The sequence below is a fragment of the Brachyistius frenatus genome, unplaced genomic scaffold, assembly GCF_029030835.1.
Source record: "Brachyistius frenatus isolate BFR_SWC_R1_liver_20210118 unplaced genomic scaffold, ASM2903083v1 Contig_73, whole genome shotgun sequence".
Lineage (NCBI taxonomy): Eukaryota > Metazoa > Chordata > Actinopteri > Embiotocidae > Brachyistius > Brachyistius frenatus.
Window position 1 is genome coordinate 662678 of NW_027210672.1, and position 24044 is coordinate 686721.

General features: G+C 40.8%; 1 protein-coding gene across 2 annotated transcripts; it reads left to right on the forward strand.

Annotated features, from left to right (window-relative positions):
• The first annotated feature begins 1307 nt into the window (after positions 1-1307).
• casq1b (calsequestrin 1b) lies at positions 1308-22218 on the forward strand. 2 transcript variants are annotated; one of them, XM_069707976.1, is made up of 12 exons: positions 1308-1712; positions 14967-14999; positions 17088-17181; positions 18335-18435; positions 19116-19227; positions 19354-19427; positions 19729-19859; positions 20130-20175; positions 20284-20338; positions 20460-20560; positions 20695-20769; positions 21651-22218. In XM_069707976.1, the coding sequence occupies exons 1-12, from the start codon at positions 1464-1466 to the stop codon at positions 21951-21953; spliced, it is 1374 nt and encodes a 457-aa protein (XP_069564077.1). In that variant the 5' UTR covers positions 1308-1463; the 3' UTR covers positions 21954-22218. The 2 variants fall into 2 exon arrangements, with proteins under 2 accessions (XP_069564077.1, XP_069564078.1); XM_069707977.1 differs by lacking the exon at positions 14967-14999.
• Positions 22219-24044: the final 1826 nt, after the last annotated feature.

Sequence of the window (24044 nt, forward strand, 5' to 3'; positions counted from 1 at the left end):
CGATACAAAAAAGGTCATTTTGGTTGTGACTGCAGAAATTATGCAGATATCATTTTCAATAAAAATGTCCCTGTTGGAAAAATTGCTCAAGAGGCTTGGTTCAAAATCAAACACATCGGACATTTTATTCTTGCAAGAAGGAGCAACTACATGCACCCTCAAAGAGAGGTGTCCAGCAGTGCTCCCCCCCAGCAGTTCTCTCCCCAGCAGGGCTCCAGCAGTTCTCTAGCAGGGCTCTCCCATCCCCCCAGCAGGGCTCTACATCAGGGCTTTCCAGCAGTCCTTCCAGCAGGGCTCGCCCCAGCCGGGCTTTCCCCAGTCCTCGTCTCCCGTTCTCCACTAAGTCCTCTTCCTTAGGGCAGCTTTTATACAGTTGACAAACAGTTGACGGTCACCCCCATTCCCTTTGTATCTGCTTTCGTATGGTAATACAGAGTTGGTTGTAGGGCACAAGATAAGGACACAGTGGGAGTCGTCAATTAGATGCGGAAAGAATCACTTGCAAATAAGACAGAAAACAAAGGAAACTTTTCGGCGCCTTCTTGACAAAGAGACTTTCCGGAGCCACAATGCAAACAAGAGGAAGAGACAAATCAATTTTTTTCCATCAGTCCCGAACAAAGAAATAGCAGAAAAATAAATGCACTTTTATTTTGATTTTGAATTTGATTGCTATTATGGCTTGAAAAATCAGAATACACCGAGACAGTATTTCTGATTTGAGTGTGACTTTAGTCAGTTTGACATCATGCTGGAGTTTGTTTTATTGAGTCGGAGAAGGAACAAGTGTCCGTCTATCAGAGCACCATCTGCCCTCTGACCCTCAGGATGTACGCCATCTTGTCCACAGTGTTGTCTGTCCCACAAAGGCCTTATTTTTAGCGAGAAGTTTGGCTCCTCTGCAAAACTTAATATGGAAATAGCATCTTGGAGCTCTTCTTTCTCCCATACATCCATCCATACCTTCAGTCCTCCAAGACACTGAGCTGGTATCTGCAGCTCTCCACACACCCAACTCAAACCGCCATCCCTTTTCATAGCCACGGGTACAAACAGGTGGCCTAAGCACTGGCTCCGCCCATTTGCTATTTTTCTGACCACCGCTCAGGAACTCCCCTCCACCCCCACCGCATGTCATTCCTACTTTTTTGGCACCCTCACGGCTTGTAGACAAGCAGGATCAGTGTCGGGCCTCCTAGATTCGAGTCCCCCCTCCCCGAAAGGGTCCCCGCCCCCTTTCCCTCGGCCAGTAGCATCAGCAACACCACGTGTGCCTGGTTTTTAAAGGGAGGGTGTCAACGTCAGACCCGCTCTTCTGTAGCCGGTGGGGACAGGAAGCGGACGTTGTTCCTAACTCTCCCTGCTTCGCACCAACTCGCCTTAGGAACAAGGTTAAAACCTTGGATAGCGTACTTTCCTCCGCTTCTAACCCCCCGCCGTCGACAGGCTTTGAGGAGAGGCGGATGACGATAGTCATGAAGTGGGAGTGGGTGTTTCTGGGGGTCTTCCTCTCTCTGGGGACCCTGTCCTGGGGGGAGAAGGGCTTGGAGGTCCCCGAGTACGACGGCAAAGACCGCGTCCACGCCCTCACCGCCAACAACTACAAGTCCGTCATGAAGAAGTACGACGTGATGGTGATCTACTACCACAAAAACGTGGACGGGAACCGCAGCGCCATGAAGCAGTTTCAGATAGAGGAGCTGACTTTGGAGGTGGGTCTCCGCCGAGGCACGACACGGGACCAAACTGTGGCGCATGTGTGGGAATGGTCGTGATGGGAAAAGGTGAAGGAAGGAAGGAAGGAAGGAAGGAAGGAAGGAAGGAAGGAAGGAAGGAAGGAAGGAAGGAAGGAAGGAAGGAAGGAAGGAAAGGGTTTCTGAGGAGATGGAGATTCCTGGATGCAGTTGTGGCTTTTGCGCTTGGGGTTTCAAGATGAGTGCGATGATGTGGTTGACAGGTGAGGAGGAAGACAAAGAGAGCAGGCGCAGATTATTCAGTGAGGCCCGTTTGAGGGATTTCGGACCTTTTTCAAAGTGTGGCATCCTGCCGAGTATGACCGGATAGAAGTTGATGAGAAGGAGGCAGAGCGGAGAATGTGGGGGACTTGAGGAACAGGATGGAGGCGAGCGCTGACATGGAGTGTATGCGATGGGTGAACACACATTCAATCACCTGCTGTCTGATTACTGTTTTGCGACTTTCTGAAACAGAATAACGATCACTTCAGGCTGTCATTCGTCAGGTGGGCAAAAGCGTTGCCATCGTTTTAACTCTGATTTTCACACAACAAATTCCTTCTCTTGTCTTTTGGACAAGTGCATCACTGTGACTACGTTTGGAGAAAACCTAGCCAATCTCATACAAATACACGTAAAGGTTAATCATGTCTAAGGCACCATGCCGGCATAACTGCTGACTTTTGACCATTGATAGAAAGGAATCAAGGCTTAATTCTCACACACACACACACACACACACACACACACACACACACACACACACACACACACACACACACACACACACACACACACACACACACACACACACACACACAACACAAGCCATCATACACTTTAGATATAATCTAATCATAAACATAAGATGGTGCAAAAAACATGAATCATGCACATTGTATTCTCTATTGTTGATTATATTTTCTGCAGATAAGTTGTATGATATGAGCGAATTTCAACTGCCAGGAGCAGTAGTAAATAGAGCAAAGGCCAGAAGGTCTAGAAATCAGACTGCAGCGACGACTCAGCAGCTGTTGCTCTGGTGCCTTTGAGCCAGGTACTCGCACGGAGATAATTCCAGACATGCTGCTAATCATCCGACAGTAGAAGGACTGTATGTGTGCGTGTGTGTGTGTGTGTGTGTGTGTGTGTGTGTGTGTGTGTGTGTGTGTGTGTGTGTGTGTGTGTGTGTGTGTGTGTGTGTGTGTGCGCGCGCGTTCCAGAGACTGTTATTGGATCAAAAAAAAAAAAAAAACACACGCTCAAGCACTCTTCAAAAGACAGCCCACCGTCGGTGCACCTGGGCCCTGCTGTCAGCCAGTAGTTTCGCCACAGCAGCGCTCGGCCCGTCAGAGCAGCAGTGTCTTCTTACAGAGGCGCAGTGTACCTTACACTAGCCCGCATAAGTCACCTCTGTAAATAGCCCTGGACAGCGCTGCATGCTTAGCAAGAGGCTGAAAGCCCTCGCGGGACAGGCCGAGAGTTTAGGGGGCTGTATTTCACGTCAGCCGCAGCTTCCTCACCTACCTCACCTACTACAACACACACACACACACACACACACACACACACACACACACACACACACACACACACACACACACACACACACACACACACACACACACACACACACACACACACACACACACACACACACACACACACACACACACACACACACACACACACACACACACACCGGCCTGCTTTGTATTACGACACAGGCCTCTAGGTGTAGGCTGAAGTCCCAAACCATCATTTACACACCCAAGTCACTGGATCTGATCAATTTCCTCTCAGCGCTGCCAACTGGTGCTTCTTGGCTGGAGATAGAGATGCTTACTGGAGCAGCTCCCCGACTGACCGTTACTCCGGTTCTTCTGACTTCCTGCCAGTTGTGGCCACTCAACCAATCAGCGAAGAGCACTCGAGGTGCTCAGAGGGGATCCTTAAAATAGCGAGTCGTTAGCACATATGAATGTGGAAGGATGAATTATTAAAGTCAGCGACTCGAATTTTAATTACTTTTGTTTAAAGATTAGGTCATACATCAGGATAAGATGTCTTACATTTAAGTTTTTTTTCCTTTGAGACAAAATACATTACATTTGTTTTTATGAAAAAAATTATGTCAACAGGTTTATTATCTTAATTTGAGAAAAATAGCCACATCTTACTGTTTTTTTCTCCACCGATGCTGTCAGACAAACAGGATCTTTCTTCATTTTTCAGACCTCCACTTCCTCCTCGACAGTGAGGATATGAATAGACACAGAATACGTTTAATTTAAGACATTTTATAATAAGTAATGCCGTAGGCCATCGACACTGAGCACGTGCGTAGAACTTATACGAGTGGCAATCAGAAAATTCAGAGACTGCCGCTGTTGCGTGCAAACTGAGCGGGAGGAAGCCATAACCTTTGTGACTAAGTATTCCAAGTAACGTTGCTTGATCAACATCAGTACCTGAGTTACACACGATTCCGTGACCACTGGTTATGTGCACATTTACCATCAACCTGAAACTTGAAAGGAGAGCGAACATCAGGTTTATCGTGACATTTTTTGGGAAACACCTCTCCTGCACCGTTGCGTCATCGCCGTAGACTTGCTGAAGCGTTTCAAGGGTCTCTGGTGTCGGTTTGACACAAAATTTGGTGAGTGCTTTCTGTTCAAGTCCATAGCGAAAGTGCAAAACCATCACACATACAAGTAGTCACCAAAATGTGCGTAACTCAGGTGCTGATGTTGATAAAGTTACAAAACTTGGAACACTTACACATGAAGGTTATATCTTCTAAAGTCTCCTTAGAAGCTTGAAAATAATGACGAAAATGCTCTAATGCAGACAGGACGTAAATCCTGACGGCAGAAACCTCCTGGTACTCGTTCTTTGGAACAAACCCTCGTCAAACACACGTCACCAACAACAAACTCAGCATTTTCCACTTAAAGGGCCTGTGTGCTGGAAAGAGTCACCCTGTCGCTCCTGAAATAGGCCCAACGTTGTCACCTTTGACCACAGCTGGAGTTGTCTTAGTATGTGAAAAACAATCCTGCGTGTCCTCACACCTATGACTCCTGTGAAGTGGCCATGGCTGGTGAATATGCCTTACTATTTACAATCTATTGAAAGAAGTCCATGTAGTATAAATACATCTGCATTTCCTAGATGAGTGGGATAATGAAATGGCCTTCTATGTAGGTCAGAAAAAGATACTATTTCATCTGTTTCTGGCTTTGCATGGATGTTTGTTGTTCAAAAAGACACCCGAGTCCCACCAGACATGCGGCGCCTTCTGTTAATTTGATTACAATTAAACTAGTTGGTCTAATGTCTGAATAAACATCCTGGTGACCTTTCTGATTAGACCAAACACTTCTGTATTATTTTCAAAAGGGAACAAGTTTGAATCCAGTCACATTGACAACGAGACATGCACAAGACTACCTTTTTAATCACAGTGCCTCCCAATCCTGGCAGTTTAAAAAGTTACGCCCACACCAGAACTAATCTCCCTTTATAAACACGAACATGAATAATACATTTAATTAATATAATTAAATCTACAGCACCAAAACTACAGGACATGAGGAGGTTGGGTCGGAGGAAGGAGCTTGCACGTCAAACGATGTGTGCAAATGTCACTACTAATCTGAATTTGATTGGATGTTACTGGTCAGCTGACAGATGCACAGCTGATGAACGAGTCCCTGACTGTGGAACATAGATGAAGCTAATCAGCCAGCTGTACCTGAAGGCTCTTTCACTTTGGCTGCATTAGGAGCAAATCAGGCAATAGATTAATACACAAATCAATATTATTGCCGTTATTTTCTGTGTTTAGGTTAGGTTAGGTTAGGTAGTTACTTTATTAATCCCTGAGGGGAAATTTTTTTCGCTACAGCAGCAGCATACAGAAGCAATAAGATAATAATAGAATAATAGAAAGCAATAAAATAGCAGTAAAATAGCAGTAAAAAATATAAAATATAAAAAGCACAGTATATGCAGTATATACAGTACATACAGTACAGTATATATCTATATATATTATATACAAACAACCAAGAAACACAGTCAACAGTGTTATTGTTATGTCATACTGTGGCAGTGACTGATGATTGTTTTAGATATCTGCCTTTGGTCTGTAAAATTTCAGAAAAAACAAAAAGCCGCAGAAATTTAACGAGCTATAAAGTAGGACTGAGAAAAACACCAAATTGTTACTGGAATCATTCATTTTTGTGTCATTTTGCTTAAACGAAGGAGATCATGTTCTAACTAATCAATCAGTACCATATTCTTTTTTACTACTAAAGTTTTCAAGTTACATGATCTCATATAATGTGCAGCTTTTGAGCTTCACCTCCTCAATTTGATCTCAGTTCAGTGAGAATTATTCTTTATTTTTACACCTTAAACAGAGTTGTCACGTATAGTGGCAACAGGAATCTGCGAATGCCTATTTTTTTCCCCCCCTTTAACGTTCGTTGATCTGAAGGTGACAAAGTGATAAGAAAGTGATAATTTCATGGAGGTTTTTCGTACTTAGCATGGCAACAGAGTTTAATATAGCTCTCACCGTGCAATTACTCAGTTATATGTAATATCTGGGAGAGTCACCGCAGATGTCTAACATCCGCCCGCAAAGTGACAACAGCAATCTGTTTAATGGACTGGAAGCAAATTTCAGGAGGCAGATGATTGGTATGAGTAGGAGGTACCATGATAAAAATACAACCTCACCTGCAGCACTTCAGCCAAAAATATCTCCCGTTATTAGGACTCAAATCCCATTTTGTGAAGCACGAGTCACCAAAGATATGAATAAAGGCTCACAGGCAGAGTGCAAATTTAACAACCACGCGCCCAAAGCAGTGACGAAATGAATAACATGTACTTGTTACAGCGGTGAGAAACATAAAAAAGAAAAAGAAAAAAAAAAAAGTCTGTTGCTGTTAACGGCTGTCTGGCTTGTCTTTCTCTCTCAGTTTGAACTCTGACCTTTGGCATGCTGCGTACTGTAAATGCCGCTTCTCATCATTCACTACACCACACAGCTCCGATTGCGGCGATCTTTTTACTCGCCACCTTCTTCGCCAACATACCCACTCCCCCTCCACCCCCCCCCACCCCCCCACTCCCACCACCACCACCACCACCATCACCCACCCATCACACTACAAACAACGCAGCAGGGGCATTTGTAGCTCCCTAATATTACAGCATATAATTCAAGGAATATCTCTGTGTCTCTGTGTGTACATATGCTTGCTTGTCCCCGGCATAACTTGGTCTACTGCTCATGATTTGGACATGCAACATGTTTAATATGAATAAACTTGAATAAAACAGCGACGGGCGCTCTGTGCAGCATCGGGGGCGGAGTATCCGCTAAGTAGCCGCAGATCCACAGGCACAGTTGAGCGTGTCTTCACCCACTTTTGCGGCGAGCTGTTCTCAAGAAAGCTGCACAGCAATAACTCAAGCCAGGCAATCACGCTGCCAAATAGGCTTTTCTGTACCAGACCCATGTCGTCATGGTAACAAATAACATTTTAAGAGTTTGGTGAGCTTTAGGAAAACATACTACTCGGCTATAAGTTTAGGGGGAAAAACAATCTGGATTTGGGTTCGTTCGCTATTTTAGTTGTTATGTGCATGAAATAAGTTAAATACGTCACTTAAGTTGAAATGTTTCAACTCACAAGGGCCAGCGATTTCCTTTTTTTTGCTCACGAGAGGTCAGAGTAAGTTTAAATATGGGTCATATGTAGGTGCCCGCACTGACAACCTATATGACCGCTTTCCTTTTCTTTTTTTATTTAGCAGATAATTACAGGAGCAGTACAGTGACTGGAACCGTGAATAATTCATTGATCACTACATTGCTACGAGACACCCTGATACAGACAGACACCGTTTGAGTTACAGTATTCCTGTAAGAGCTAAAGGAAAAGAAGACCGTGTTTTTCTGCTGTTTTTCCCCCGGTTGCATAAATAACTAAGAAAGGTGACATAGGTGCAAACACAAAGCGAGTCAAAATATAACCTCATAATTTGAAGGAAATCTTGTTTGAAGGAAGCTCCTGATTTGTCTCGTCTGATCGTCTTCCCTTCGACTCAGAGATGTGGGAAAAGGTCAGACGGTCGCCGTGGTAACCGTTATTCAAACCGACTGCTGTTTCGTCGGGCACAATAAATTCCATTCTTACATTTTTAATGATAGGGACGGTATTGATGAGGAGACGGGGAAGCGGGCGGGGCTACTATTGTACGTTCACACTGACGCTCAACGGCTGATACATTTGACTTCATATTCCTGAAAAATGTAGCTTAAAAATGGTATTTTCCTTAAATGTACAATATCTGGGTTTTATTATGACACCAATTTGCTAAGCAGACAAAATAAGCCCGCATCACAGTGTAATTCCTCTAAATCAGGGTGAGTATTAACTGGCGTGTCCTCCCTCGCGACTCTATCCCGCCCAACAACCTGTGAACCTGACAGGCGGCAAGATAACTATTACTGACGCTGATTTCAAGCAACAGCCATCGACACCCCACATTCAGAAGGTTATTAGCCGGATCTCGTATCTCATTGCTACGAGTCCCCCACGGCCCCTTTAATTCACGAACTCCTCACTGGGTATTCGAGCTCGGAGCCGCTTGGTTTTCAGCCGGTCTCTCCTTCCAGTGAGATTCCTTCGCAACTGCCGTGAACTTGCCAACATCCAAACACTATTCGTGAGCAGATACATTTTTTTTTTTTTTAGCTGATTCGACAACCTCTGAGACAGTTTTATTTTCATTTACAATTAAAATATACGAAGAAAAGACTAAACTGTGATTGTTTCAAGTTGTGTTGGAGCTCCATCGCGCCATAGTAGAGCTCCTCCCACCTTCCTTCCCTGATCCTCCAATTAACACTGAAAGAGGATCTAAATTAAGAACTCATTTGTGAGATGTGATGTCATTAGACCTGACAGGAGTTAAGTTTAGATTAAGTGTCCTTGGTGTTATTCTCTGGAGACATCTCGTCAGATGTTAACGGGTAAAGATGTTTGTTTGCCGGCCAGCTCGGCGTTCCGGCTCGTCCAGTTCGTTCCATGTCAAAACCCACCTGTTATTTGTAGAGGATTAATAATAGAAACGTTTGACTGTTGATTTCGAGGGTCGCAGCTGCTGGTGAAACTATATATTTTGCGGTCTGATGTTCTGCCACAATATAGATCAGGTGTTTCTCTATTCAATAGCACCAAACTAAACCAAATATCATTTATATTTTTCTCTCTTCTTTATCTGCCTTTCAAAATAAAAGTATATCTCATCAATCACAGCGATGACTGTGCATCCCGGTGGTAATGTATCTGATCTGAGGATGTGCAGTACAATATGATACTTGGATGTTTTTTTTTTTGTCAGTTCAGGAGAGTGAATATGATGAACTGCAGTTCTCAAGTTGATTCTACTGAAACTCTATCAGGCAGGAAATGATTTCTGCACCTTTATTAAGGCGTAAAAAAATTAATCTGATTTGTACGAATTTGTGGAATTTGTTTGAAAATATAATAACAGTGGAAGCGTGCCCGTCTCTGCAAATGAATAGTGTTGTTGATTTTTATAAACAGAATCCACAGATTATATTTTCACATCTGCAGTCTAGTTTGGTAAAAACACTTAACAGCTTTATTGTCATTAGAGCTCCACCGAACAGCTGTCAACTGCAGCCGGTGTGGATATGAAGTGCAGCTGCAACAGAGAGGAGTGTCTCATATTGACACACTCAAATTAAAATTCTGCTCACTGACGTCATGTGGTAGGATTTCTAGGTATGGAAGTTAAAAGTTGGATATTCGCCGTGCAGTTCTACCAGATAACTTAACATTGAGAAATTGCATTAGACTGCAAGTAAAACTGAGCATTTGAAGAGGCACTTTGGCAAATTTCACTTTCATTATGCTTCCCTGACATTTAGGGGGGGGGGTCAAAGAAGACATTTTGAATAAAAGAAAGAATTGCAGCAGAAGAGGCTGAGATATCAAGCCATGAGCTATCAAAGATGTTGATCCTTCATTTCCCATAATCCCTTTCACTTGGATCCTCCGAGACCCCATGTACCGCCTCAAACCTCAGCTGCAGGTTTTGTGTTAAGGACAACAACGGTGACCACAAAACTCACTAGAGCCAGTGTTGCTGTGTACGTTCATCCCCTCAGCGCTGCTGCAGAAAGATGGCGGAACGACACGTGGACGTAGATATGAACGGCTCATTACGAGGCAACAAAAACAACATTATTTCACGTCGAGTGATTTATACGCTGACGAAAAACATAATTATAAAAGTTATATTGAATTTCTGCCAACAGATCCCCCTAAATCCTACGCACTGGACCTTTAAATGATTGACAGAACTTAACGCAGTTAAACGAATGCACTTGTTCCTGAATGTGACTCGTAAGAAGGCTTTGATTTGCGATTATATCTACTTGGACCAATTGTGAATTATCCGCAGACTCGACTGTGTTCGCGTCCGATCATACGCAGCGTGTTATGTACGTGTGCTTTTATCGTCTACAGAATTATTTATGACTGACCCTACCGTGCTCGTTTTCTCCCCTTCAACAGAACATACATTTTCTTTTCTTTTTCGTCTTTCCCCTGAATATCCTTTAATGCTTCGCCCCCGCCTCCGTCACCCGTATCAGGGAATGTCTTCGTATCACTTATTCATGGGAGAAAAATGTCACGGAAATGGAGGGGATCGAGGTGTGTCATCAAAAATTTACATGTGAATTTTTGTGACTTTGACACCCCGACTTACATCTTCATTCCACAAAGTGATGGACCTGAACAAAGATATCACCAAGAGGGCAGCGCATACGTGCTTTTCATCACCGTGTGTACGTGAACACACTGTTAATCAGCTTTTTGGCAATTTTTTCACCCAATTCACTTTGTTATTTATAGGAACGTGGAAACAAATAAGCTCATTTTCTATCAATTTCCTGCAAAGATAATATTTGAAAGCATATATAGTGTTACACTACAGCTATTCAACAGCCCTCTGCAGGCGTCGTAGGAAATCATCATCATCATCATCATAGGAAGCACACACGTGTTCAAAACGTTAATAATGGACGGTGAAATAAATTGTCGGAAAGCTGCGTGTTCTAAAATAGTAGTATTATTGTTATCATTCCCATCTATATAAAATATAATATTACCTTCTTATGTTTTTATCTGACTTTTTTGGAATACCGTCCTGTCTTATATAATGACAAACTTCTTTTATATAGATATTTCATTTATGCTCGTATTCTACATATTATTTATTGCCACTGTTACTGTCTGATAATTCTGTGCATACAGGACCTCAAATCCAAATCACTCCAGTCAGATACAAAAAAATACTGTTTAAAAAAAAAAAATGTTTAACCTAAAAGGTGTAACTCACTAAAACAAGCTTAACGAACGCAGGAAGGATTCTGAGTTCATTAGCTTTGATTGCTATGTGACATGTTTGTTTTATGGCTTATTGCTGTCACAGTGAGTCACTCACAGATGGTCCCAGACACTTCTGCCTTTCACAGTTTGTTGTGGGAGAATCAGCTGGTGTGCCTGTGAGGCTCCTAAAAGCTTTCCATGGATTTCATCACGTCTCCCACGAGACCACGTTGTGCTCTGAAAGACAGTAAATATTCAACTCAAAGTTAAAAGGATCACAATGAGATTTTGTTTTAGAATTCTAGCAACTAAAAACAGTCACACTGAGAGTCTGAAAAATCCCGAATCATCTCCTTTCCGAACAGAACAGTGAAACTGGATTGTGGCGAGTCACAGTGTGTGTTTTATACGCTGTTGTATATGAATCTTTCATGACTTCCCCGGCGCAGTGTTACATAACAGCCTGGTGTAGAACGTCCTGATGTGTTACAGCAGCCATTACTAATTTACTATCTGGCTGAAGGGGAAAAGCCAGCTGAACTTCTAATTTTACATTCTTCCCAGGATGCTTGCTTTTCTACAGGAAGAAAAATTCCTGCTTTGAAAAAAACAAAACATTTTAATGTTCCTTTATTTTACATAAAAAAAGAATCTCTCTGGTCTAACACCAAAGATGACTTAAAGTGGGATTTTTCATCTTTTTTCTGTATTACCTACTAGTTTGCATCCATTTACTATTATTATACTCCAAAGTATAATGTGGGTTTTGACTTTTTAAATGCTTTTACCACCAGTTAGCTATTAGTTGCTACAATATTTATCCCAACATTGAAACTGATTGCGTGGAAATCTTGTTAAAATTGTGTTATAGTTGCTTTGTCAAAAGATATATTTTGTAATGAAATTTTTTTATCTCCATGACCGTGCAATATCTTCTACAAAAAAACAGCCAATAATCGCAATGATCCCAAACAGGTTCTTCATCTCTGCAAATTCCCTTTTTTTACCACGTAGAAATGAATGAAAACCAATTGCTTCCTCTGACATCACATTTATAAATATATATTTTTTTAAAAACACTCACTAAAACATAGAGCTGCATTACCACTAATGTTTCTCCTCCCTGGCTCTGAATATTTATACTTCGGGCACTCAAGCACCTTTTAAAAGAAATGACGCCCAGGCAAACTGCAGGGCGAACTGCTTCTCCTCAGCTGGTGAGGAGTTCTCTCTGAGTGACTAACATCACGAGGTGACGCACATGTCACAAACGTGTGACTCATCGACCGCTCAGTCGTTCACTTAAGACGCCAGAGGTGCACGGACGCAACCAAAACACCAAGTCTCGGTCGGTGGCTCAGATTTAGACCGAAGACAGGGACGAGAGGGCACAACAAGGTCTTCCATTTCAATCAATCGTTCATTCAGCCTTTTCTTATGAACCGGCTGTGGAAGGGTGAAGGACGCGCAGGGTAGAGTTGAGCAGGAAAGTACAATAAAGCTTATTTGGTGTATTTCTTCTCGAATATGGTTACGAGAAACAGGAAAAACCCAAATTCTACTAATTCTGCAGGCATTGATGCACTGAATTATACTGCAAAAATGATTTAAGCCAGTTGCTTCCACAGTCTGTTCTTGAAAAAAAAAAAAAAACTCATGTCTGTCTTGAAATATAAAATGCAGAAGTACTTCGAGATTTTGAAGATTGAAGGATTGAGTTTTCAGTATTATTTGAAGCTCACTAAGTACTGTATGTTTTGGACTTTTTTCAGCCTATAACTTAAATCAAACTGAAGTCTACTTCACATTTAAATCATTTTTATCTGGTTTAAGGAGGAACTAATAACCTCTGTTTGCAATCAGCAGAGTCAAAATTACATCTGTGTCAGATGAAATTTGTTACATTTTACTCTTTTTAACTTTGTAACTTTTCACAATTAACGAGTTCTTAAATCAATGTAAGATTATTTTAAGTCTAATTTAATATTTCCAGTTTTGTCCGGTAATATTTATAACTTTTTACAGTTGTGTTGGATAACATTTGCTTATTTTTACATCAGCATCAGAAGAAATTTGCTTAATTTTACACTTGTGTCAGGTGTAATTTCTTTTACATTTGTGTGAGTGTTGAAGCTCTTCTTGGACAATTCTGCTTGACCTACTTAGACTTGGATTGTGCCTCATTATTACATCGCTTAACCCTAAAGCCTCTGGCAAAACGTATGCATCTAAAAAAGGAAAAGGCAAACTCATTGAGGAGGATTGCAGCCGTTCTTATGCAAGAGTAACTGACGCTGTTCAGACAGTACGTGTTTGAGCTAAACCGCGGCAACCAATGTATACAGGCTAACCTGAATGAAGCAGTCATATTACAAGAAATGTGACCCCTTTACTGCACTGCGAACATGCTGCTCTCTCCTTGCTCATCATTTGGTGCCACAGCCAAGTACAGCAGGGACCCAGAGCACGTTTTTGACGACTCACCGCAGTACTCTGCCCTCATCTTGATCACCTGACAAGCCGGCAATGACTGGGCATTGGGAGACGGAGCCAAGCGATTGCACTGCTGACCTATCCTCTTGGCCGTGTTGCACTCAGACTTCCGAATGGGGGTCGAGTGATAGCAAGGGAGCAGATGAGGTAGTTTTTAAATGGGGACTCAGGAGTTGTGAACAAAAAAAAAAGAAAAATCCAAATAGACACAGAGGGTAAAAAAAAAAAAAGAGGCGGTGGAGAGAAGTCACGAGGAAGATGATTGATGTGAGTGTTAACTTGCGTGTCAGGTGTCATCTTCCATTCATCAGCGCTGCCTGCCTTCTCTCCTCCCTTTTCCACACCCATTTCTATATGTAACGGACCTCAGCCTTCTTTTGTGGTCCTCAACAGGCTTTCTTATGCGCCCTAATATAGCTGTGGGACTCCCTACTTTGCCTCCCACCCCACTGCAAGCACCCTAAACTTCATCTCTTTTATAAATACCCCCGTGTTACTAATAAAGCTATGCCCTGTCTGAATAGGGAGGAAGACGATTAAGCTTTGGGGAATCATTTTTGGACAAACACGTTAAAAAAAAAACCATAGATTGGGTTAGGGTATAAACTATTGGTGATGTCTTGCGAGTATCCACCACTTCTGCAATTTGCATCTGGTGGTCAAAGTTTGGCCTACAGAAACATCTATTCATGTTTTATAATCCATTAATTGCCAGTTATAAAAATATGTTTTCAAAATGGTCATCTTTGTCTATAAGTCAACACTCTTCAGCTCTAAGGCAGAATAAAAAAAAATAAAAAAATTATTCAATAATTGTTTGATTTCTTGTGTTAAGCCATATTCACACTCAGCCAGCGTTACCTCCGGACCTCAGGTGATAATTGATACTGTGTACTGTGTCACATAAAACCTTGTTTAATTGAAATGTACTGACCAAACCTCATCTTTGGGTATGATAGAAATACAAAATATATTCCTTCCAAGATGTCTGTCTTACCTTTTGATAATTTAAGTGTTGAGATGGGCTTTGTGTTTGTTAAATCACGGATGAATTTTGTGTTCAAAAGTTCAAGTACTGGCTTGCAGACATGTTGCAGCTGTACTGTACACAAGGCCCTCAGGTAATGATAGCCCTGTGTGGATGGAGCTTTACTCGCCCTGGTACAATCTCAGTGTGTAAATCTGGACCTATTTTGTCTCCTGTGAAGGCCACTCCGATTTGTTGTAAACCTGGAGGCTGTGACTATTGTGCTTTGCCCTAAAGCGTTACCTCTTCTTGCAGTTGATCACAAGTGAAGCAGCAATTATCTTTCAGGTATGTTAAAAAATTCTGCCTCTTGTGTCAAGTGTCTCAAAGCTCGGGCTGAGAAATACAGATTATTTTGCTGCTGCTGCCGTATCTGCTGATTGTTCCACCTCTCCCACTCCTTGACTGCAGTTTGGTTATAAAAAAAAAAAAAAAAAAAGCAACAGCATACGTGACAGACGAATGGGGACTGAAATGCTTTCAAAGTCCAGCGGCAGCAGCGGCTTGGGCTGTGCCAGTTTAACGTCACATGTGTAGAGAGAGAAAAGTAAGTGGATACTGTTTGAAAAAGCCCCCATCTAATCTATTAATCAAGCTCTAACCATCCATCTATCCTCCTTTTCATCTCAGTCATCCGTACATCCATGCAAACCATCGATTATCGAAAAGGGCCACTTCACCCAAATCATAAAAAAATGAAAAAAAACGTTTCTGATTTATTACAAATGTGTCGTAGATCGGTGCCACAGCTTTGGGTTTCTGCCTTCGCGCTACAGTGGACATAAACAGTGTTTCAAAAGCTCAAACCCAATGAACAGAAGGTTTTCAGAGCACAAACACCTCCACTGACATCGGTGGAGGAGAAACAAAAAAAAAATTATATCTTAAAGGAAAAGTTTGACATTTTTTTTGCTTCTTAAATACAGCAGAAGGTTGATATCAGTGATGCAAATGTACGGTCAATATGAAGCTACAGCTTGCTGGCAGTTTGGCTTACTCAGCTTAGCTTAGCTTAACGATGGGAAATAAGGTAATGAAACTGCCTTTAACTCTGATTAAAACATATCTTCTTTGTGTAAATCATAAAAAATAAAAAAAGAACTGAACATTTTTGACATTTTGGGAAATGATCTTATTTTCTTCTCAAATACACGAGAAGGTTTGATATCACTCACGTATGCCATCTGCTCTTTGAATGAAGCTGCTGTTAGCAGGTAGTTTGCTTCGTCTGGCTTAGCTTATCGATCAGAAACGAGCCTTTAGCCTGTAGCTCGGTTAATAACATCTTATTTTGGATAAACCGTAGAAAAAGAAGTGTATAGATGACGCCTTAACAAGGGGGTTTTTGGTATTTGACTATTTCTGGGCTGGTAAAAGTGACTTCCTTTTAAGTCTCAACCGCTCTCCTCAGAGGATAGACCTGCAACTTTTAGCATTGGTCAACAGAACAGAGTGAGGAAATGTTTTTTTTTTTGGTTTTTTTTCTGATTTGGGAGGACTTGACCTGGCTTTTACATGTTGATAATCTAATCCAATTAAGGCAAATAGGCCGAAAGTTCCTAATTATAGAAAAACCGGCCCGACTCTGGAGACCAAAAGAATGGATGGCATTTAATATTGTCTGCAAAGAGCAACTTAAGACACAGTATAACACCAGTGCACAGCTATTTGTGCTGGTGCTTTGGGGCATTTGGTTGCTTTTGAATGTTATCCATTTTGCAATGCTGCTTTTGCTAGCTGCTGCATAATGCTTTCCACTCACTTTCGTATAAAATGTAACCTCACGCATCATCGTGTACCCTGCGGGTGCTAAAGTATACGACGAAGCAATGAGAAGTGCAAACATGTGGAAGAAGATATTGTGCAAATGTTTACAACTCTGACAGATAGTTTGTCAGCCTGAATGTTTACAGTAAATATGTATGGCGCATGTGTGACGCGGCTTTACTTTGGCAAAGTGTGAGCTCCTCTCCTTTCCATCACACCTGTTGCAAACGCCTCTTCCCTTCGACATAGTTGGCTCAAGTTCTGCCCCTCTTGTTCTTCTGGAAACCCCGCCGTCCGTGCTCCTCTCGCACCGGCTATGAAGGCTGTCAATTGTTGGCTTCGGTTTCACTCAGATTTAGAAAGTGCAAGGCAGCAAGCCAACGTTTTTGCCTTTAAGGCCTTGAAATTGAGATGAAAAGCCAAGGGCTTACTCGCATAAATGAAACTGAAAGTATGTTTTTAATTGCGTTCCAGGATGATAATTTTATCACCGATATCAGTCAGAGATAAAACCAGCACTCATATGATACTAATTACAACTTCCACTTTTTCTGCCTGTCGTCCCGACTCCCCCCGATTCTCTCCATGTCTCTTTATCCTTCTGTCTAGCTCGCTGCCCAAGTTCTGGACGATCTTGACGATGAGGACATTGGATTTGCCCTGGTGGATGAAAAGAAGGGCTCTGCCGTTGCCAAGAAGCTGGGTAAGCCTGACAGAAACATTGCTGGTGAAAACAAAACAATTCCACTCTTTGGCTCGATGTAAATCATCTATTTTCCAACAAATCCCACCACTTGTTGAGAGTTTCACTAAATCTGCCTGATTAAAGCACTTGCAAACCTCATTTGATTTTACAGAGCTTAAACACAACAAATATCATCAGGTCATAAAATGACTTTTCCTTTTGCTTTTCGGGTTTGTATTACATTTAATAAATTAGGCAGCAATGAAAAATAGGGCTACAGTCTGCTAATTTAGTGCAGCTTTATGTGTTGATTTTTCAGTCACTTGGAATTAAACTTAAACCTGTTTATTGTTGGACCGTGGTCATTGAATCTTTTGGCAAAACAAAAAATGTATGGACTACAAATCTAATATTTACCATAGTCAATAATGAAAGTCAAATTGGAATTTCTTTTTATAGGATTCAAACTGTAAATGTCTGTCAGGGAAAGGTTGGTGTGTGATGCCTTGTCGAGGGAAAATATGAAACAAGCCTGCCCCCGAGTGTTCACCAAAGGTATCACAGCTTCTTTATAACAATAGCTGCTAAAGTGGAGAACTGTTTTAGCAAAGCAGAACCCAAACCAACGACCTAAAGACTGAAAAATTTAAATGTAAAAGAAAAAAACTTTGTTGACATCCAAAATAATAATATTAAAGTAGTAGAAAAGTAGTAGTATTAAAATATGTTATATATCATACAGCTTTGTTATATTTAATACCATGCTTATATGTTTACAGTCTTGTTTGTTTTTTGTTTTTTTATTTTTTATAATAAACCAATAATGGAAATAGATGTGATAAATCTATAAGTATCTCTATTAATATATACTGCTTTTGTGAAAATGCAAAGTAAATATGGCAATGTATTGGAACAGTACATCTCATTAAGTACTGACATGTAGGCTAATCCTGGACACTAATTGATTATGATTTTATCGTTATTATTTCACTGGTTTATCACAGTTATGTCAAATTTGAGTCGAGGTGTCATGTAGTTTTAAAATCCCTCAGACAGTTGCTGTGCTAGTTTGACATGACGATGGTAAACTACCCACGAGTGTGGAATCCATCTTAAAAACAGGTGGGAAACTTCATTTTCTAACGCTGATGAAAAACTTTTCTCTTACCAGGTCTGGACGAGGTGGAGAGCATCTACATCTTTGCCGATAACGAGATAATTGAGTACGATGGAGAGCTGGCCGCCGACACCCTGGTCGAGTTCCTCTATGATGTAAGTGCTTCATGGTCGTTGATGATGAGGGATGGTGCCGAGTACTGTGTGTAAAATCAAACTATGGTTCAGTCATATTTTTATGATTATACAGAGCACACATATTGTACATGCAGGTTCGCTTGGAGGTGTTGTAATTGAGCAGGCTGCGTTTTCCCATTCTGCTTCAAGATACTGATCAAGTGGAATTATGTCACCCAAATATTAGGATTGATGTGCATTTGTACTGTAATTTTGAGTGCAGTAAGATTTTGTTCATTGCAACACTTAATGCTTCAGTGCACGACATAAATACATGTACTGTGTTCCAGCCAAAAGAGTTCATACAACGCTGATATCACCGAGAGTTAAATCTCTTTTTAAATCTGGTGTCTGGTGAGACATTCCCTGTCTGGCTGAGTGAATGCAAACTGGGCATGCTTTGACCGTGTGAGCGAGCTAACCTCTGGTTTAACTAGAAAAGGGATAAAACATTTGAATCACATGGCTCCTCTCTCCAAATGTTATCGGACCAAACTGGATTCATTCCCACAATTTATTCACCGCTTTACAGCTAAACATTAACAACAGAGGACGCAACAGCAGTGTTTTTGTAATTCCTCTCACTACCAAAAGGGGGAGACAAAACGTCCCGCACCTCAGATTTAAATCTTCATTAAATTTGCCTCCTGTATCTTCAGGTGATTGAGGAGCCCGTGGAGATCATTGACAACGAGCGTGAGCTGAAGGGCTTCCACAACATTGATGAGGTCATCAAGCTGGTCGGCTATTTCAAGAGCGAGAAATCTCTTCGTAGGTTCAAGATTATGATCTCAAGCCTGACCTTGAAACCGATCACACTCAATCACTCATTACCTGTTGCAGAGAATAGATTTTATGACTTTAAAAGTTTTGTTTGTCGTTATTTTCTCCATCCAGATTTCCTCGAGTACAATGATGCTGCTGAGGAGTTCCACCCCTTTGTCAAATTCTTCGCCACATTCGACGCCAAGGTTTAGTATTTATATGGCTTTGTTTAACATGTGTAAGCAAAATTGTGAATTAATATCCTTACATTTGTTTAAAGAGCTGCATATCAGAGGATTAAAATACTTTAACGAGCTTTTAACAATGGAGACATTAATTTAAAATATTATGATTATATCAGTGAGGTTGAATAAGTGAAGAGGCAAACTGAATACACATTTTAAAGCCAATATTTACACAGTGTTTGCTAAAACACAAGGAATTCCTAAAATGCTTCAAAATCACCGTTGTGCTATCTTCTAAATTTGTATCATTTGTCATTTTCAGATCGCCAAGAAGCTGAAACTGAAGATGAATGAAGTGGATTTCTATGAGCCGTTCATGGATGAACCCGTCTCCATTCCAGGAAAGCCTTACATCGAGTCTGAGCTTGTTGACTACATTGAGCAGCATGATAGGTGAGACCCCGTGGGAGACTGAAATGAATAGCTGAAGCACATACATGGCAAGCTTTAAATCCTACTTAAAGGGTTATAATCTAATGCTAATATTATTAACCATGCTCTAAAGCTAACCAGCTATTAATTATAGAGATTGCAGATGAGAAAACACTAATTGAAGTCTTTTTTTTTTTTAAACATATGCACGTACTAAATGATGATTTCTTCAAAAATGTATTTTCGATAAGTGTTTGTAAGAGTTTCCTTTTTGATATTTTTGGGTTTCAGGCCCACCCTGAGGAAGCTTGAGCCTCACAGCATGTACGAAATCTGGGTATGAGATCTGAATTTTCTCTGTAATCAATAAACTGTGATCCAATCAGTCAGTCTAGAGAGGAAATAACAAAAATCCTGTTTTTATCCATCTTTTTTCTGTTCACAGGAGGATGACATTGATGGAGAGCACATTGTTGCCTTTGCCGAGGAGGATGATCCAGGTATTATTCCAAATTATAGCATTTAGATGAACTAAACTGGGATTAACTTGAAGATCAAATATGAAGCTGAATACTTTATACCTGGCATGTGACCGCATTTGACCGTTGAACTATTTCCTAGATGGTTTTGAGTTCCTGGAAATTCTGAAGGAGGTGGCACGCGAGAACACTGACAACCCCAACCTCAGCATCATCTGGATCGACCCTGACAATTTCCCCCTGGTATGAACATTTCCCATTTAAACTGTACATTAACTAGTGGTGGGAAAAGATTTTTGCTGTTGATCCTTTTATGTTTCCTGTAGCTGCTTTCAAACAATAATAACATTTACCTTGGGTCTGTTTCTGGCTTCCAGTTGGTTCCTTACTGGGAGAGGACCTTCGGCATCGACCTCGGCTCTCCTCAGATTGGTGTCGTCGATGTTGAGGACGTAAGCAGACTTTTCCATCCTAAAATAGAAAACAGGTTTCAAGTTATTGGTACAGAAAAAGACAATCACATTATTCAGACAAGTATTAGAATGTGTCAAATGTGTGTTTTCATGAGAACAGGAAAAGAAAACATAAAACTGCCATTGCAAAACAGTCTTTGCTAATGCTACAGCTACTTTTGACAGCAACGTACCTTAATGTGGCTATAATTGATATTTTAAAAACAACTGCATCTGACGACGATGTGAAAGGAGTTGCTCATAGCATCTACAGAGAATTATCCCCTGAATCGCCAAAGCTCGATGGAGCCAGTTTTAGCGCACCTCGGTGCCACCGACGCACAGACTACCATACAACTCTGGGACGGAGAGACACACAACCACACAATCACTGATAATCTCACCATAGCTAGGTTTCTTTCCCCTGCAGCCAGTCATCCAAACTAACTCCAGTCCTTGAAGAGGGCCTTTTAACCATGACAAGCCCCGCCCACCAGGCTAATTGATTACATTTTATACAAAAGAGTTTTCTTAGCTACAAGGTAGTGGCCCATTTTAACCCATTACAAATTTTTTTTAAAAATCACTCAAAAACATTGTACTTTGCAAATTCCCAAAGAAATCAAACTAAGAGATAAACCGCAAATTCAGTCATCAAACCATATTTAGATGGACGGCTGTCGAGGTTTGTGAAGTTATGAATCTCCACAATGGATGCGGTGAGTGTGAAGTCGGCACAAGCCATCGAGCAATCACAGTCCACATTTATTATTACAGACAGACAGTAGTATAGAACTATAACACATACTATTACTAGGAAATACCAAGAAGAGGTTTGCATTGCAGTCTAATGTTTTTGCCGACATTTCTGTCCTCGGCAGGCTGACAGCGTGTGGATGGAAATGGACGACCAGGACGACATGCCCTCCTCTGACGAGCTCGATCAGTGGATTGACGATGTTCTGTCTGGAAAGATCGATCCAGATGATGATGATGATGATGATGATGATGATGATGATGATGACGATGATGATGATGATGATGATGATGATGATGACGATGATGACGACGATAATGACGATGATGACGACGATGACGACGACGATGACGACGACGACGATGACGACGATGACGACGACGACGACGACGACGATGACGATGACGATGACGATGATGACGAATAAATGTTTACTACCATCTTTCACTTCATTATGTTTTAGCCGGTAATGGCAAAGCCAAAAATATTACGAGTTTTTTGTAACATCTTGCCGCGAACACACTTTGTGTCTGTTTGCTTCCTGTATGGTTTCTTGTGAGCGACAAACAAAACCACCTCATGGGAAACTTTTACTTTTACTGTTAGGGAAGGAGATCTCCAGAGCAGCAGAGGATTTCCGTCTGCTGATGAACGGGGTCGCAGCTTAACCCTCCTGTTGTCCTTGGGTCAAAATGACCCGTGGCTGTGTTCAACCAAGTTCTATTTTATTTCTATATTTTTTTTATATTTTTTGGGGATCATTGGTCATCATTCTTTGAAGAAACCCTCACAGCCTCCTTGTCACCAGTGATCCCCAAAAAATATGAAAATAAAATAGAACTTGGTTGACCACAGCTGCGGGTCATTTTGACCCGAGGACAAAAGGAGGGTTAAAGTGTCAGTATTATGTGCCCTCTGTGACTGTGTAAATTTGCTCATGTCCCGGCTCTCGACATTCACAATGAATGTGAGCGAAGAGGCGAACAGAGGCCTTCCCCAACACTTTCTACCTAAAGTCACCGACCGGGGTTATACCCCTTCTCATTTTCTCCAGTTTACTGTAATCCTGTTTCAATGACATGTTTTCTACTTGATGAAGAGAAGAAACACTTTTATTGTACAATTTTTTTTAAAGAGAATAAACATAAACTCACTGGACAGTCTTAAGATCATTGCAGTCTTGGAAAACTAATGCGCTGGGTAATAAAAATGACAAAATAATGTGTTTCTGCTCTCATTAAAAATGAAAGAAAAAACATTTTTGAAAATCTTTTTGTCGTTGTCATACAAAACACCAGGTATACATGTGTGGGTGTGGTCTGCAGATAATGGAGGAGGGCTTTAAATGTAAATAATTTGTTTTATTCAGTCATTAAAATCAATTCGTATTATTTCCATAATGATTGTATGGAGACTTTCAAGTAAATATATCAGGCCCAAGAAGCACAAGAGACACATTAAATTTGCTCTTATATCTTTCTATGAGAAGTTATGTCAGCTAAAACTAAGTATTGCCAATGCAGCTAAAACAAATTACAAAACAAGTTGGCCATCTATGGATCTATCCTAGACCCGTGAGGATTTTCACAGAGAAAGTTTGCCATCAGAAACAGTGTCAGCATAATTCAATTCAAATTCAAATTCAAATCAAATCGAATCAAATCAAATTAATTTAATTTAATTTAATTTAATTTAATTTAATTTAATTTAATTTAATTTAATTTAATTTAATTTAATTTAATTTAATTTAATTCAATTTAATTTAATTTAATTTAATTTATCTCTATAGCACCAAATCACTACACAAGTTATTTCAAGGCAGTTAACAGAGTAAAATCCTGACAACAGAACTTTACAACATAATACAAAAGAACCCAACATTCCTCAAGTCCCACATGAGCGACAGCTGGAAGGAAAAAAGTCCCGTTTAACAGGAAGAAATCTCAAACAGAACCAGGCTCAGAGATGAGCTGCCAACAATGTATAAATTACCTGCAGGTTTAACAATGTATAAATTACCCACAATGCAAGTCTTCTTAATTGGGTTTTCTGATATGAAGTTAAATGACGATTTCAGATCAGACAGCAGATACCCAACCAGAAGTTACAAATCCCAGTAAAACTCCAATATATTGCTGAATATTAGGAACTATACTTCAGAAACAACTTTAGGAACATTTCAGAAAATATACCAGAATGGAATGGACCCAGGAGAAAATTATATGAGCACTAAAAGAATAGTTTGAAAAGAGACTGGAGGAAAGAGTAAATCACCTAAATATTTCAAAATAGAAACCTCAAGCAAAAGAAGGAACCCGAGGCAACACAGCATTGGTTCAACAGCAGAGGGGTGAAGGACTTCTAGTGGAAAAGAGTCAAATTTGTGGAAGCAGTTAAACAGTCAGTTCAATCAAGGGCATTTCTCTATGCAAGCCAACTCTGTTAAACATTAATAAATCAGTTTGCGTCATAGAAATTGAACTTAAGCAACGGAGAAAAAAACAGCGACCTACCTTAA

What these genes read in the sequence shown, in the direction of transcription:
- casq1b (XM_069707976.1), top strand. Translation starts at nt 1,464, where the DNA reads ATGACGATAGTCATGAAGTGGGAGTGGGTGTTTCTGGGGGTCTTCCTC. An exon ending in TCGCCACATTCGACGCCAAG is followed by an intron (nt 19,428 to 19,728) that starts GTTTAGTATTTA and finishes TGTCATTTTCAG; the next exon opens with ATCGCCAAGAAGCTGAAACT. An exon ending in ACCCTGACAATTTCCCCCTG is followed by an intron (nt 20,561 to 20,694) that starts GTATGAACATTT and finishes TCTGGCTTCCAG; the next exon opens with TTGGTTCCTTACTGGGAGAG.